This window comes from Felis catus, chromosome B3 (assembly GCF_018350175.1).
Source record: "Felis catus isolate Fca126 chromosome B3, F.catus_Fca126_mat1.0, whole genome shotgun sequence".
NCBI classification, from domain to species: Eukaryota; Metazoa; Chordata; class Mammalia; order Carnivora; family Felidae; genus Felis; species Felis catus.
This window is the reverse complement of record NC_058373.1, coordinates 38,733,930-38,751,618: the sequence shown is the minus strand read 5'-3', so window position 1 is coordinate 38,751,618 and position 17,689 is coordinate 38,733,930. Positions and strand designations below refer to the sequence as shown.

At 45.0% G+C, this 17,689-nt stretch overlaps 1 protein-coding gene across 3 annotated transcripts in view; it reads left to right on the top strand.

Annotated features, from left to right (window-relative positions):
• Window positions 1-17,689, top strand: part of MAP2K1 (mitogen-activated protein kinase kinase 1) — a 78,879-nt gene that overhangs the window by 46,530 nt on the left and 14,660 nt on the right. For all 3 annotated transcript variants that reach the window (XM_011282937.4, XM_003987018.6, XM_045059130.1), the window contains exons 4-5: window positions 1,385-1,462; window positions 2,349-2,400. In XM_011282937.4, coding sequence (XP_011281239.1) covers window positions 1,385-1,462; window positions 2,349-2,400 — 130 coding nt within the window. The remainder of the gene's footprint in view (window positions 1-1,384; window positions 1,463-2,348; window positions 2,401-17,689) is intronic.

The window sequence follows — 17,689 nt, the reverse complement described above, 5'->3', positions numbered from 1 at the left end:
AGTGTGAGTGTGAGTGTGTTTCCTCCTGTGTCTAGTTTTTTCTATCCCTAGTTTCTCACATATCCCTATACCTTTCACAGAGGTGGTTAATAAATGATAGATGATACTGGTAACTGCTCAGTGTAGATGAGATACTCTAAAAATCAGTCTGAATTTGCACGAATTGTCTCTACTTCTGAGGATGATTTTAAATTGCGACTGATAATTGGCAGCTGGAAGCCATGGCCTATGAATGTAGCCGTGCCTCGCTACGTCAGGGTTCCTTGAGTGAAGCTTTTCTTCACGATCTCAGGTTACAGTGTAGAATCCACGAATGAGAAGGCCGTGGTGTGTGAGCCCCACAGAGGCTGGCTTCATATCCCACGTGTGTCATGTGTAGCATTCTCCCTTTCTGCCGTGTACCTCCCCCTTTCCAGGTATAGAAGTCATACTCCTTCTTTGAGAAAGACATAAACTCAAATGCCATCTTTTAAGTGAAGTCAGAATTTCTTCTCTCTTCTGCACGTGTAACGCTTTCTTAAACTATATCCTGTTTCGTTATATTCAGAGTCTGTATATTTACCCTACTAGTTTGTACATTTAACAAGGACAAGAAGTAGTTCTTTGTTTGTATCTTTATCTTCCATAGAACCTAACACTGTTCACGGCACTTGGTAGGATTTGTGGAAGGAATTGTTGCTTTCTATGACGTTCTTCTTTCGATTAGCTGTGAGTTTTTAGGATATTCTCCAATACAAGTTGTGACGTACGCTGATGATCAAATGGCTAACGTTTATCGAGCACTTACTGTGGGCTAGATGTTGTTCTGAGACCTTTATATGTACCAGCTTGTTTAATACTTATAATAGCCCTATGATTATTTTAATAGCTTTAAGATATCATCCCCGTTTTACAAGTTGTGAGTAACCTGGTCAGAGTTCTCCTGATAGGAAGCAACAGAGTTGGTGAATTTAGACAGGTTGCCTCTAGAGCTTCTGGTCCCAACCATACATTGTTCTGTCAGTTCAGTGCAAACCTTTTTAAGATTTTATTTTTAAGTAATCTCTACACCCAGTATGGGGCTTGAACTCACAACCCTGAGATCAGGAATCACATATTCTACTGACTGAGCCAGCCAAGTGCCCCAGTGCAAGTCTTTTTTTTTTTTTTTTTTTTTTGATCCCTGAATTAGTCCTTTGTTTAATGATTATTCACGATTTGAGTTTCTAGTTATTTGATAGCTCCCACAATGCTGTACATTTCTGTCTTTGAGGTCTGGAACAAACCAAAGGGTACCCTTCCAGGAGGATTTGCCACATGTGGCATTCACTTTACTGCGAAGTTTAACACTTGAAAGAATAGTTAAAAACGCTGTCACTAAATGGGTTGGTGTTCTTGTTCTTAGGATGGGGGTTCCTTGGATCAAGTCCTGAAGAAAGCTGGAAGAATTCCTGAACAAATTTTAGGAAAAGTTAGCATTGCTGTGAGTATATTGTATAATTTTTCTTCCAAATTCCCTCATTGATAAGTTAATGAGTTGGCAGGAAATGGACAAGGGAGGAAGATAGTAAGTTAGCTAAGGGAAGTTTGTAAGGAAAGTGGGGTTTTCTCACTAGAATTTTCTCTGTCTAAATCCTAGATATAACATACTCTCTCTGTCTGTCTCTGTCTCCAGAACTAGAAAAGCGACTTCCTTTATCTTAAAATCTGTATCTGGAGAAATAGATGGGATATCCAAAAGAATTCCCATTTGTGGCAGGAGAAGGCCTCTTTTTAGATTTGTAGCTTTAGAAAAAAACGAATCCAAGCACGTTTTCTTCTTTCTTTTTCTTTTCTCTTTTTCTTTCCTTTTTCTTTTTCTTTTCCTTTTCTTTTTCTTCTTTCTTTGTTTCTTTCTCTCCCTCCCTTCCTTCCTTCCTTCCTATATAAGTTTATTTACTTTGAGAGCATGCACATGCGTGAGAGGGACAGGGGCAGAGAGAGAGAGAGAGAGAATCCCAAGCAGTCTGTGTGCACTGTCAGCACAGAGTCTGACACGGGCTCAATCTCATGAACCGTGAGATCATGACCTGAGCCAAAATCAAGAGTCAGATGCTCAACCGACTGAACCATCCAGGAGCCCCAAGCACAGGGGTTTGTAAAGTTGTATAAACTTGCAATAATCAACATTGCTTAAAAATAACTATATATCATCTAAAAAGATGCTTTCTTGATATGACAGGTTGGAAATCAAATAAAAAATAAGGGAAGAGGGCAATTTTGCGATGTTAGTTGAAATATTTTCTATATCATTTTAAAATAGAGAGGCTGACTGTATTTTAACCACCCCCACTTCAGTTTCCCATCTTGTTACATTGTCTTTCCTCCAGGTAATAAAAGGTCTGACATACCTGAGGGAGAAGCACAAGATTATGCACAGAGGTAAGAAATTACTTGCTAGTTAGTATGTTTTGAATTTGAGCTGAAATCAAAAGTTGTTGCATCCTCTTTTGTGTTTTGTTTTGGTGTAAAAGCCATTGAATAGTATTTTTAATTTTTATTAACAAGTCTTTGACTATTATTTATTTATTAAAAAAAAATTTTTTTTTAATGTTTATTTATTTTTGAGACAGAGTGAGACAGAGCATGAACGGGGGAGGGTCAGAGAGAGAGGGAGACACAGAATCCGAAACAGGCTCCAGGCTCTGAGCTGTCAGCACAGAGCCCAGGGCGGGGCTCGAACTCAAGGACTTCGAGATCATGACCTGAGCCGAAGTTGGACGCTTAACCGACTGAGCTACCCAGGCGCACCGACTATTAGTTATTTTTGAAGTAATCTTTACATCTAAGGTGGGGCTTGAACTCGTGACCCTGAGATCAAGAGTCCCATACTGTACTAACTGAGCCAGTCAGGCGCACCAGGTCTTTGGCTAGTGAGTTTGATGGCTAGGGCAGCAAGTTCCCTCTCTTGTTTTGGTCTGGCCTGTTACAGGTTACACCTGTTAGCTGAGGCTGTGACAGCCATGGTCACCCAGTAAGCCCAGGCCGGAGCCCCAATGGGAGCTTAGTTACCCAATCGCCAGTGTCACCATCCTCCCACTGGACTAGACAGTGCATAGACCCAAAGCCATGACTGACTGGATGTGAGTTTGACTATGAAAGAAACTGATTTTTTTTTTTAAAGAAAGGTACATACACACTTACTGTATGATAATACACTCTTAGATATGTATCCAAGATAAATGAAACACATTATGTCCATACAGATTCCTATACACATGTTGAAAGCAACTGTATACATGGTAGAAAAAACCAAAATGTTCTTCAATCAGCAAAGAGAGAAATTACAGTATATTCCTGTAACAGTGTACTATTCACCGGTGAAAAGGAACAGGCTACTGATGCTAAATCTCAAAATACATTTATGCTGCATGAAAGAAGCCTGATACACAACAGTACAAACTGTTTCCGTTTATATAAAATTATGGAGAAAACAACAATGGATCTATAGTGACAGAAAGTCTAGGGAGAAATGAACATCAAAAGCATGAGGGTACTTTTGGGGGGTGGTTGGAAACGTTCTATCTTGAGGTGGTAGATGGTTGGATTTATCCAACATCAAACCTTCGGCTACAGTGGCACTTGCACCACTTCGCATATAAATTACATATAAATTAAACCTCAATAAAGCTTGTTAGGAAAAAGAAAAAGATGAAGAAGCCAGAGTTCAGAAGAACGGAAGACCCAGTGCTGTGGATCGCGTTGCAGTGTGCTAAGGGTGTCAAGTTCAAGGAGGGGGAGGGCTGAGGAGGAGCGGGTGGGCTGGTGGAATCAGCCCGCTGGCTTAGGAGCAACGGTAGATTAGGTGAAAAATCCTGAGAATGGAATTGCTTTTAAAAAAACTGTAAAATATACGTAACATAAAATTTACTATCTTAATGATTTTTAAGCATACACTTCCGGCAGTAAATACGTTCACATTGTTACGCAACCACCCCCACTGTCAGGATTGCTAAGGCATCAGTTTTGCTTTAATTGATGTGTAGATAGAAGGCCATCCCATTGAAAATCTCAGTAACCTATTTGTAGAATTGACCAATTGTGTCTGAAATGTGTGTGGAAATGCAAAGGACCTAGAATAGCCAAAACAGCTTTGAAGAACAACAACAAAGTTGGGGCATTTAGACTACCTGATTTCCAGATTTATTATAAAGCTATGATAATCAATAGTGTTCTATTGGTGTGAAGCTAAGCAGATCAAATAGAACAGAAGGAAGAATTCAGAAATAGACACGTACATGTAGTTAGTTGGGTTTTGACAAAGATTCCAAGGTAGTTCAGTAGTGGAAGGATAATCTTGTCGACAAATCACTCTGGAACAGCTGTATATCCGTTTGCACAAAAATGAACCCCCTCTATTACCTCACACTGTAAACAAAGATGAACTCTCAGTGGATCTTAGATCTAACTGTACGAGTTAAAACTATAAGACTTTCGAAAGAAACAAACTATCTTAGTGACCTCTGTTTTAGCGTGAGTTTTTAAATAGGTCACAAAAGGTACAAACTGTAAAGGAATAGTCAAGAAATTGAAGTTCATCTAAATGAAAACATTTGCTGTTCAAAAGATACTGACAAAAATGAAAAGTCAAGCCACATGAAGAGAAGATATTGACAAAACCTTTATCTGTCAAGTGACATTGTCTGAAATACATAAAGACCTCTCACAGTGTGATAATAAAAACATCACCCGGTTGGAAAAAATGGGTAAACATTTGAACAGACACTTGACTAATGAAGATAGATGAGTGGCTTATAAGCACATGAAAAGATAATTGAATATCATTAGTCATGAGGGAAATGTAAATTCAGATCACAGTGAGCTATGCTTCCACACCCACTGGAATGTCTGGAACGTCTGCAGAGTCTGCCCATGTGTTACTGTGGATGCACAGCAACTGGAACTCTCAGACACTGCAGGCCGAAATGTGAAATGGTGCAAGCATGTTGAAAAACAGCTTATCCGTTTCCTAAAATGTTAAGCATGTGCCTACTCTACATGCAGCCATTTCACTCTTAGGATTTTCCCTGAAGAAATGAAGGCATATGTCCGCTCAAGCCCATGAATGTTGAGAGCAGTTTTATTTGTATAAGCCCAAAACTAGAAATAACCCAAACGTCCGTCAGTAGTTAAATGGATAAACAAATTGTGGTACATCCATACGCTAGGATATTACTCAGCAATAAAAAGAATAAACCATTGATACGTGAAAAAACAGACAAAAAAAGAGCACATACTGTGTGATTCCATTTATATAATTCTAGAAATTGCAAACTGATCTGCAGTGATGAAATGCAAATCTGTGGTTGCCTGGGGAGTGAGGGAAGGGGAGGAAGGGAAGAATTACAAAGGAGCACGAGGAGACTTGTGGGGGTGATATATTTATAATCTTAGTTGTGGTGACGATCACATATATAGATTCATCAAATGATTCACTTTAAGTGTTGGGGTTTATTGTATGAAAATTATATACCAATAACGCTGTAAAAAAACCCAAAGCAAACAGAAACAGTGATGTTGCTGAAAACTAGTGATAAAGCAAGTTTCTTAAAAGCAGCCAGGAAAAGGGACAACCACTTTGAAAGAGAGTTTGGTGGTTTCTTTTAAAATTAAACCATACAATCAATCCATCAACCCTACTTCTCCATATTAAGAGAAATGAATACATTTGTCCACACAAAGACTTGTGAACAAATGTTCATGCCATCTTTATTTACAATAGTCCCATACTAGAAACAGCCAAAATACTCATCACCAGACGATTGAAATAAACAAATTTTGATATATTCAAACAACGGAATGCAGCTCAACAATAAAAATGAACAAACAGTTGATAACAGTTTGGATGAATCTCAAAAACACCATGCTGAGTAAAAACAAGCTCTACACAATAGAATATCTACTGTATGATTCCATTTATATGAGTATCTACAACAAACGTAATTAGTCCACAGTAACGTTGTAATTAGATTAGTGGTTGCCTGAGGGTTATGGGGGCTGGAGTGGGGATTGCCTTCAAAGGAATATGAGGGAACTTTCTGGAGTAATCAAAATAGTAAATCTTGATTTTGGTGGTGGGTTCACAGGTGTCTATGCATCAAACTATAATCTTAAAATGGAAAACTGTAGAAAGCCTTCTACTTTCTAACTGCACTAGCTACCATGTTGTCCTTTTTCTAATGGCCATTAAGAAACCTATCAATAAGGAGGTGTGGTATGACTTGTGTGGGGAACGCTTTTCCGGCGGTATATGGACCTTATTCGTTTTTTTTTTTTTTTTTTTTTAAGACCTCTGAGTTCCAGGATAGAATGTTTTTGTTTGTATATTAATTTCTAGGAAATAGGAGTAACTGAAAGGAGAGGAGAAACGAACATGTTTTGAGCATGGGGCTGGGTTAGAGGGCTGCGAATGACCTCTAAATCTCACTCGGAGGGACCATTTGTGTTGTAAAGAGCTCTGGTGGCGCAAAGCCATTGTATCATCTATAAAATTGAATCCTCTTGCCTACTCCTAGGTTATTGTGAGGATTAAGGAAATGACATACGGAAAGCAACTTGCAAAAGGGTTTGCGTAAAGAAGGGCCTGACAAAGGCTAATTGCCTCCCTTATGCCTTCGTGTAGTTTGTGAAGAACTTGAGACCCAGTGACATTTCATTCCTTTTTCGAGCTGTACCTTGTGTGTTCTCACCGTTGCGCATACTATTACTTGCCTTTCCTGGGAACCTTACTTCCCTAGCCCGCCCCGTCCCTCACACTCATATCTTTTCTAGACTAAGTCTGCTCAACTTTTTAAGTATAGCACCAAAGCTTGGGGATCTGCCAGTTCAAGTTCAAATCTTAAGTCTTTTACATACAGGGTATGTAAACTCTTGAGTTATTTATTCATCTGCAAAATGAGGATCTTTCATGCCAAAGAGCAGTTATTGCAAATTACACACTTATTTCGTATGCTTGTGAGAATTAAAAGGGCTTCCTCAGTAAGCTATTAATAAATAACATTACTGTTTAGCTTAGTTATATTGTTACCATGGTAATAATGTTACCGTTTAGCTCAGACATGTCTTTCAGCAAGCGTTCCGGGAACCAGCCTCTTCCCAAAGTGGATTAAGTGCTCCTTCTCTGTATTCCTTTGGTGCAGTGTCCATCCCTTTCTTACTCTAATAAGTAATGACTTTATTGAGGATCTGTTATGTACCGGGTGCTGTATTATGTGCCTTAGTGACTTTTCTCATTTGCTGTTGACAACAGCCTTGTCTCTTGCCCATTTTTCAGTTGTGGAAACCGCAGCTCAGAGTTTGTTTTTCTCTGTCTAGTCTGAGTTTCCTCAAGTCAGGGGACAGGTCTCCCTCATCTCCGTATCCCCAGTCTCTAATGTAACAGCAGAGGATAGCTTGCCCTTGAAGGGCTGTTAAATGGGTGGATGTGTGATTAACTTGTGCCAGAACACACAGGAATCAACAGGGAAACTGGGCCAAGAACTCGTGTCTTCTACTTTTAACGTAGTCCTTAATCTAGTCCTGTGTTTCTCTCTTCCCACTGCCTTCCATGTACCATGCTCTGTGTCCTTGATGGAGAGTTCTAACTTGATGTCTGTTCCGAAGAGAGGAAAGTTTCAGCTCATTCCTGGAATAACCGACTTGCTTTTCCCCTTCTGCCCAGTACTGCCCCCACTTTCTCAGGAATTTCTTTTCCGGCTCCACCAATTACTGTTCTTTGGCATGAAGAGTGGCTTTGTGAGCCAGACGACTCTCTGGACGGATCTCTGTGCTGGAGAGTTCATTACTTGCCCAGCTAAGGAGGGGAAGTCACTAGGACTTCTGCTCCAATGAGCAGTGTGTACAGGCAGCCTGGCCTGACTGCTCTACTCTTCAGACTCCTGCTGTTGGCGTCTTCTCCAGAAGGCCCGTAAGAATTCCCTGTAAGGCCTGGGCTGTGGAATGGTATTCTTACACAACATGATTGCTGGGCGAGAACAGTGAGTGGAGGATTCCTGGAAACCTGGGTGAGGGTGACACTGAGACAGTGAATCTCCCTGCCTCTGTCTTTAGGCTTCCTTGCTGCCAGGAAGTTCTTCCTCTGGTCTAAATATATTCTTTCCTGATGAAATTTAAACTCGGTTACTTCTCATGTCCTTGAGGGAAAATGGGGAAGACTGAAGAGACTTTTTCTCTGCTTCGCATTTTTATTTGTTCCTGCTTGTTGATAGTGATTTACTGGTGATAACTTTGAGATTATTTCAGGTAGCTTTCGCTGGGTAACAAACCAGCCCAACACTTAGTAGTTTAAAAACAACAGTTTATTACTTCCTCTGAGTTTGTGAGCTGGTTGGTTGGACCTCGCCTCGTGTTTTCGCTCATCCTCCGAGAGGCTAACGCCCTGGCTTCTTCCTATGATGGTCTTGGGGTTTCAGTGATAAGAGTGGGGTAACCCACAATGCTCAACACCATTGAAACCTGTGAGTACATCAGGTGTGTTAATGTTCTGTTGGCGAAAGCAAGTCATGTGATCAAGTCGGGACTAAGAAAGTAGAGGGATGGACTCTTACCTCGTTGGAAGGAGCTACAAAATATTATGGCCAGTTTTTCCACTCGATCACCGTGACAAAAGGCAGGGTTTGCATTCTGATGGGGCTACTTAAAATGTGTAACCTTGGGCACGTCATTTAACTTCTCCAAACCTCAGGGAAATGGAGAAAATAGTCTACCTACAAAGTTGTGAGGACTGAGATCATGCCTACAAAGCCTTTAAAATCGTGCTCGACCAACACGGTGGGCCATGTGTGCACGCTGCTGCTTAGCCAGCTGGATGAGAAGTTTTTTATGATGGCCAGCAACGGAAAAACCAGTCTGCTTTGGTTTAAGCATCTCGAAACTTCCTCATTAGAAGGATCCTGGGAAAGGTCAGAGAATTTTTTGAAAAGTGGAACCCACACACCTGAGTCGGGCAGAGACCAGGGCTCCTCTGGTTGGGAGCCTGGGTGGTGGAAGCAGAAAAGCCGCTGCCCAGAGTCCACAGCGAGCAGCCGCGGGGTTGCGTCTGCCGGGCCAGTTAGGCCTTTTTAGCCTCACGCGTGGGAATGTGTCGGTGATCTAGAGCCAGGCACACCTGTGCCTAGACATTACTTTTTCTGTGCGAGGAAGTGAAGTAATGGTAGTTGGGGAGAGACGGGCTGTTTTCAGGTGCCATTTAGGTACTGTTTTTTCAGCCACTTAGTAGTCCCTTGAAAGTGTTTCATTTATTTCGAGTCGACTGGTGAGTTGAAGGACCTTTGGTCCTAGTGAGATACCCTGCCTTGTGTGTGCATGTGGCCAGCTGAGAGGAATTTCAGTGAGGTCAACACCAGAAAGACCGCAGACTAGCGTCCCTAAGGTGCTGAAAATACTTGCAGGTTTATATAAGGAAACCAGGGACAAAGGCCGCTGGGTACGGGCAGGTGGGCAGTACAGGTCAGGTCCGTCATTGTCCTGGGGTCTGTCACGCTGGCCTCGGGGCAGTCCCTATTGCTTGAGGGGGTGGTTTCGGTTCCCATCACAGGATGCTTTGCCCTCCAGGCCTTTTGCCTGAGTTAGAAGATGCGCTGGAAAGAAACAACTTAATTAGAGAGACCAGACTGAATCACTGTGCCGTCACCAGAGAGAAGAAGAAAAAAAGAATGACCAGACTGAGGTGAGGGGGGTGGCTGAAGTCCTCTCTCACTGTGTCCGGGTGTTGTGCAGACACTATTTTCTATTTCCCCTGGGTGTTCAATGGGCGAAGCAGGCTGTGTGGCTCAGCTTGATGCGTGTGGTTTACGGGCCGTTAGTCAGGGAGTGGGTGTTAGGTCAGTGAGCCCCCTGGGGGTGGAAGTCTTCTCTAGAATCTCTGGGTAACATTCTGGTGTATGGTCATGGGTGGGTACGTGCACATGTTCCTCCATGTTTTATTTGCCCTTCTCGCAGTAGCTCCCCCCATCCGAGGAAAGTAATATCTGTATGAATATTCATAGAATACCTACCAAGTACAGGGTACTGAGTAAATCACTACAGGCATAAAGATGGCTCGGAAATGAATTGTGTTCTCTGGGAGCTTAAAGTCCAACAGGGGAAAAGTGACTAAATACGTGGCAGGACCCAGCCAGTGTCATTTTTTTTACGCACAAATCGCTATCCTGCCAGCTGGCAAATAGAATTTGATGTGATCTCATTCGTCCAGATTCTTTGGTTGTGTCAGAAATCCAGTGCGAGATTACTTAATCAAAAGAGGGGCTATATTGCCGTGGGTTACCCGTTGGAAGGCTCGGATGAATACGGGGTTGAAGTGACGGTGTCAGGAGCCTGCTCCCTCTCGGTTTTTCTCGTCCTGGTGTGGGCTTCCTTTCCAGTCTGAGTCTTCTCACTGGGGGCAGCATGGACCTCACTAGCCCCAGTCCTTAGTGCTGTCTTCCAGAGAAAGAACTCGGCCCGTTCTCCTCTAGGCTAGAATCACTGATTGGAGTGCCTGCCCACTTCTGGGCCAATCATCGGTTCCAGGATGGTCTGATCGACCCTCCCTGGTGATAAGCCCACCCCCGGGGCAGGATAGATGGGGCTTTCTGGTTGACACCGTCTCAGAAACACTTGCTGTTGGGAGGAGCATATCCCAGATGAAAAGAGGGGTTTTCTTACTAGAAGGGGGGGAGGCGGAACACATGCTGAAAGCTAGCAAGTTAGGAAAAAAATTACTTGTCACTACAAATAGGAGCAAGCCCTGGGTCAGCAAGACAAAAGACTGCTAGCAGATCAAAACCATAATTAAACATTAAAGCAGGGGTGGACATACTTGTGGCCCACAGGCTACATATGGTCTCCTGCCTATTTTTGTAGGGCTTGCAAGCTAAGAGTCGTTTTTCAGAATTGTGTGACATGTGATAATTGTGTGAAATTCAGATTTCACTGTCTATAATGAAGTTTTGTTGGAACACGGCTTGCTTATTTAAGTGTTTTCTGTGACTGCTTTTGTGCTATAATGGCAAAGGTGAGTAGTTGCTTGTGAAAGAGACCGTATGGCTTTCAAAGCCTAAAATATTTGTTCTGTAGTCCCTTTGCAGAAAAAGCTGCCTGACTACTGAGTTTTTGTTGTTGTTTGTTTTGTTTGTTTTTGTTTTTATTTTTTTTGTTTAGAGAGTGCAAGCAGGGGAGAGGGGCAGAGGGAGAGAGAGAAAGAGAAAGCCTTACGCAGGTTCCACGCTGAGCGAGGAGCCCCGGCAGGGCTCAGTCTCACGACCCTGGGATCACGACCTGAGCTGAAATCAAGAGTAGGATGCTCAACTGACTGAGCCAGCCAGGTGCTCGTCCTCCGAGGGAACTTTAGAATTTAAGCACAAGGCTCAGCTCTGACGTTTTCAGCTTTCAGATCTTGATGAAAACATGGTGGATGGCACAGGTAGGGGAGGGTTTTTTTCCCTGATCCTGAAGCTCTGAAAGGAATTAACCACAAAGGTTTTGAGGCGATCTGTGGCAGGAGGTCCTAGGTCTGGTGCGTCCAGAGCTGACCAAGTGGTTAGGCTCTGAGTTACGGGGTGGGAGGGGGGTCCTAGCACGCGGCTCTGCTACATGCTTGTAGCCAGGATTTGCACCTTGCCAGCTCATCCTTCTTCACCCACTGTAGTTATCAAGGGCTGATTTTGATCCAGACCCTGAAGAAACATTATATAAGTTAAATTGATAGGGAGTTCGTACAACTTGGCCCATCAATTATTTCTGCCTTGGAGTTGCTGGCCGATGAAATCAATAAATGCCAAGAGTAGTTTTAAGTTATGCCTCGGGTCGTTTTTCTCTTCCGTCAGCTGGGGTGGTGTGTAACCTGCCTGATGTTTATGTGTGGTGTTGGACTGGTAGTCAGTCCAGGCCTGCAGTGCACCGGAAAGCTGGCCTACATTTCTGAGGGGCCGCGCAGCCGATGGCTCTCTTCGGAGCTCGAGTAGCTTGTACGCGGGCCATCCTGCGAGGAGTCTGCTCCAGGGTGGCCTTATTGCCCAGGGAGCCGTTGGTTGGAATGAGAGTTAGGGCTTCTGCCTAGATTCTGAAAGTGTTCTGGGATCTCGGTCCTGGGGGACATCTGGGGGTCTCCATAGCACCTCGGGGGTGTGCTGGCAACAGCCACCACGGGAACTGGGTCCTCAGCCACGGTCAGGGTCTAGGCTCCTGAGGCCTTCCTCTCTTCAGTCTGACTTACTGTTGGCACCGATAGACAAGATTGGAAGTGGCCCAAGTGTGTTTTTGTGTTGTTGTTTTATAAGCTGTTTGTGGCAGACTCAGATGTGATGAGTTTTTTTTTTTAATTGTTATTTTTTAAAACGTCTATTCATTTTTGAAAGAGACAGAGTGTGAGCCAGGATGGAGAGAGAGAGGGAAACAGAATCTGAAACAGGCTCTAGGCTCCAGGCTCTGAGCTGTCAGCACACAGCCCGACGTGGGGCTTGAACCCACGAACTGTGAGATCATGACCTGAGCCGAAGTTGGATGCTTAACAGACCGAGCCACCCAGGCGCCCCAACTGATGAGTGTCTGAGTGGCTTCTTCTGTGCACTGGCCTACCCGCCATGCCTTTTCTGGTGTCCTGCCAGGCTTCCTTGTGCAGAAAGTCAGGGTGGCCTCTGAGGCTGCACGCAGGGTTCTTTCTTGACTACAGTCCCTGTCTGGGTGGCAAGGGAGTGTCCCCTGTGCTTCCATCTGTGGGCTGCCCACGGTGTCCAGGAGGTGGCCCAGCTGCACCCCTGCTTCCTTTGCCCACCGGTCTCAGCTGCCAACCAATGGTGATCATCTCAAGGGGGCAGTGAATTTACAGGGAAAAACCAATTCCTTTGAACTCTGTCCAGACTGTTCCACCTTACAGATGGAGAGAAACAGAGAGTGGCTAATTAGTAGCTAGAATCCAGTATGCTGATCTCTTGGTGAGAAAAGTGAGTCACGTTCTCTCTAGAATTACCTCAGCTGCTAGACCCACGGCGATGGATTATGGCTCCAGATGAGTGTGCCTCTTAGCTCTTCAGGCGAGGCAGATGGGCCACTGGAGGAGGGAGAGTGCTTCCTCAATCCCATCAGGGAAGCATCGTGGAGGAGGTGGTGTTTGCGCTGAGCTGTGCAGCACAGGCAGAAGTTACACAGGTGGCAGCACCAGGAAAGGCGTCTCAGGTAGAGGCGAACACCTGAATCGTGGCACAGAGTCGGAAGACACAGGTACGTCCTTCCAGGAAAGAACAAGTCATTTGGGTGGGTGGTCTGGGTTCCCGATGGCGAGTGGTGAAGTTCAGTAAGGACTGCTTGAGGCCCTGGGGGGGGGGTGCTTCACTGTCCTGCTCAGGGGCGGGACGTTATCACAGGCAGCGGGGAACAAAGGAGGGCTCCTGTACATGGAAGTGAGGTGAGCTGTCCTTTGAGGACGAGGGCTCTGGCTGCTGTGGTAAGAGGAGCTGGAAGGGGGGAGAGGTCGGTTAGGAGGCTGTTGCCCTGGTCCAGTAAGAGCTGCCGTGGGTCCGAATCAGGACAGTAGTTGAGTTGGGGGAGGGGAGGCAGGTGGGAGAGAGGTGGTCAGGGTTTATTCTGGTCAGCCCCTGGAGAGCAAAGGGCAGGTGCCGGCCAGATGGGGAGGGGAAGGGAGTCGGAAGGCTTGCGCTGTGACCCTTCCCAAGGCGGCTGTGGTACAAGTGGCACAAGGGAGTGTGAGGCCCAAGCTTGTGCCTCCAGGCCGTACCGGCTCCCTTTAGGAAAGGCCTGTTAGCCCAGGCTGGGAGGTGATCCTGGGAGATCTGTATCCTGTTTCCTCTCACATCACACAGCCTGCTTGCTTCTTTTCTTTTCTTTTCTTTTCTTTTCTTTTCTTTTCTTTTCTTTTCTTTTCTTTTCTTTTCTTTTCTTTTCTTTTCTTTTCCTTTCCTCCCCTCCCCTCCCCTCCCCTCCCCTCCCCTCCCCTCCCCTCCCCTCCCCTCCCCTGTTTATTTTTGAGAGAGAGAGAGAGACAGCATGAGCAGGGGAGGGGCAGAGAGAGAGGAGACAGAATTTCCATATCTGGCTCTACTGCTGACAGCAGAGAGCCGGATGCAGGGCTTATACTCACGAACCACGAGATCATGACCTGAGCTGAAGTCAGACACTTAACCGACTGAGCCACCCAGGAGCCCGCACAGCCTCATTTCTAAGGGAAACATGGGGCTGGGACTGCCACTCTCCTCAGTTACTGGTAACTTCCCGAGGAGGACCATGGACCCAGGGAAGCATGTCTGGTGAGCGAGCAAAGAGAAGATGTCATTAACCGTCACCTGAGACAGCCCAGCTTTGGATGCGCATCGCCACAGAGTGACAGTGTAATCTAGCGGGTGCATCTCAGTGTGAGGATGGGAAACAGTGTTAGGCTTGGTAGCACCAGATTCATGAGAAACTGACGTGGTGGGGTTTTCTGGTTCCACGTGGAAACCACACATTTCAAAGTTTATAGTTAGAAGTAAGTGTGTCCTGCCTGTGAAGTGTGTGCAGTGCTGTCATTGGATGGCAGTGCCAGGCGCTCAGTCCCCAGAAAGCTGCCACCCACCGGGTGGCCTCAGAGCCCCCTGCCTCCCTATGTCATCCTGGCTGCCCACAGAACCTTATAGAAAGTTCTGTCCAACTCAGCCATTGGCTCCCTGACCGATCAGCTCCCTGACCGATCCTATCAGAGTCATCGTCTCTGAGCCTCATCTTCCTCCTTCATTTAGGGGTAATCTCTTCTCCATCTTCTGGAACTGTCCACAGGTTTGGATGAAACTGTAGGGGCACGTGTGTATAACAGCCTCAAGGTCGTGGCATTTGAAGTTTTTTTTTTTTTTTTTTTTTTAAGTTTATTTTGAGAGAGACAGAGCGAGAGGGAGAGAGAGCACAAGCACTGGAGAGGGACAGAGAGAGAAGGAGAGAGAGAGAGTGTCTCAATTTCATGAACCGGGAGATCATGGCCTGAGCTGAAATCAAGAATCAGACACTTAACTGACTGAGCCACCCAGGTGCCCTAATGTTGTGGCATTTAAAAGCCCACTTAACATATAATGTTCAATAAACTAGAAACTCCTAAGAAGCTTCTAGGCCTGCTTGGAGCTAGCTAGTGAGTAGTAGAGCTAGAATTCAAACCCAGATCTGCCTGACTGCAAAGTTGGGGACACCATTTCCATACAACACTATATGCCTACTTAAAATGTAATTTTCGATGTCGCTTAATAAAAACCAATGGATATTAGGATTCCTGGCTGTTTGTGCACACTAATCAGCTCAAACAATAAAGGGACCAAACCCCAGGAAGCTAAGAATGCAGCTGTCCTGAGCGATAACAGTGTCCAGGGCCTCAAACCCCATTAGGTGTTAGACTTCACTTAAGATGTACGTATAAAAAGATTCTCTTAGAGTGCTCTCATTTGTTGCTCTTTGTAAATTTTTCTTTTTCTTTCTTTCTTTTTTTTTTTTAATGTTTATTTTTGAGAGAGAGAGCACAAGCGGGGCAGGGGCAGAGAGAAGAGAGAGGGAGACACAGAATCTGAAGCAGGCTCCAGGCTCTGAGCTGTCAGCACAGATCCCAACGTGGGGCTCGAACCCACACACCATGAAATCATGACCTGAGCTGAAGTCGGATGCTTAACCAGCTCAGCCACCCGGGCGCACCCCTCATTTGTTTCTTTTTTATCGTGGCTTTATCCTGTCTGGCTGGCCAACTTTACGTTGTGAGAAGCATCGTTTCTGGCTTTAGTCTGATTAGGGAGGGAAGAGCCCCCCATCTTCTGTTATAAAATCCTGGGGAAGGACTGATTGGACTGATATGGATCATGTGCCCAGACCTGCTGGGATCAACGTGATGGGGATAGGGGGCAGTGAGTGGCCTGGCGTGTTAGGGCCCGGGGTCATTGTTCTCTGCGGTGTTCACCCAGAGTGGTGATAGCTCAGAGGGGGGAGCACTTCTCCCAAAGAGGAGTGTGTGGTGTGGGGAGGGCCCTGCTCAGTATACTCCGTGAGGACCGTTCGGTCCATCTGGCTCACATTTGTCCTTAGATCGGTAAACACACTCGGCTAAATGCTTTTGTTTGGAGGCGTGTCCCAAGCTAAGCTAGAAATGACTGATGAGTGGCCTCTTGACCTCCTTTTCCAAACTTCTCTGCTGCGTGATGCGGACTGTGACCCAGGCACAAGCGGCCATGCCTTACTTGCTTTGGTGGAGCTTGGACCACCATAAATTCAGTGATGTTATTAGAAACTTTCACTTTACGTTTAAAAATGAGCAGATCTCTGGCTATCACTACGTGTCTTTTTTCCATCGTCTTTTTTCCCCAGTCTCCTGCGGAGCAAATTTAGCCTTCAGTGGGCCAAAAGAGTTGTTTTTTGTTTTTTGTTTTAGTTAATTGCCCTTTCTTGAATTGTGGCTGAGAAGTATCCAAGTTAGCCAGCATTGTCTTCCTGCCTGCGGGTGGGTGATTGGCTTTGAGATAGATTGCCGATCTGCTGTCCTCTGAATTAGCCGGGAGCCTGCAGGGGGAAATGTGTGCTTCAAGGCAGTTTCTTTTAATGGAAAAGCTACTTTGTGATCTTTGGCAAGGGGCATCTATCTCCTTAAGCCTTGATTTCCACGTCTGTAAAATGGGGCTGCTCTGCCAAATATTATTAGGGGGTCATTGAAAATGAGAGACAAAGACTCCGGGACCCGTGTTTCCCTTGAATACTCCTTTTCCTTTCTCTTTCTTTCTCTCCCTCCCTCCCTCCCTCCCTCCCTCCCCCTTTCCCCTCTTCTTTTTGGTATAACCTCTATACCTTTTGCTGTGGCTTTTGTTAACATCCTGTTTTAAAAATGTTGACCATTTCTTGGAATGGAGTGTACTAAGGAAAACCAAATTCTGAAAAAGAAAAGAAAAATGGATTCTGAACGCCTCCAGTATTACCTAACTTAATTGTCAGCCTTTGTGTGCCTTTTGGGTCAGGAAGGAAGTGGGAAGCAGCCTGTCCTTCCCTCTGTCAGCTTGTCCTGCAAGGGGGGACAGGGGGCTGGCTGCAGTTGAGAGGGAAGCATGCATTCACTCCCAGCAGAGAAAGTTTTTCTCTCACAAGCAGACCCAAGTCCGATCCTGTTCCAGATGAAGCTTGTTATGTCTGTAACGTGGGTGGCCCTCTTCCCCAACCACAACTTATATTTTTATTTTTTATTATTTTAAAAAATACTTAGTTTGAGAGAGAGCGTGTGCTGGGGGTGGGGGGACAGAGAGAGAGGGAGAGAGAAAACTCCCAAGCACGCTCCGCACTCAGCGCAGAGTCCAACACAGGGCTCAATCCCACAACCCTGGGATCATGACCCGAGCCGAAATGAGGAGTCCCCCAGCATAACTTAAAAAAAAAACTGAGATAAGATTGACACATCTCATTGTGTTAGTTGCAGGTGTACAACGTGCTGATTTGCCAGATGTAGCTATTGGGAAATGATCACCACAGTAAGTTTCGTTAACATCCATCACCACACAACATTTTTTTTCTTGGGATGAGAATTTTTAAGATGTACTCCTAGGGATGCCTGGCTAGCTTGGTTGGTAGAGCATATGGCTCTTGATCTCCAGGTCGTGAGTTCAAGCACCACGTTGGGTGTAGAGATTACTTAAAAAAATATATATATATATATACACAGACATACATATATATACATATATATATATACATA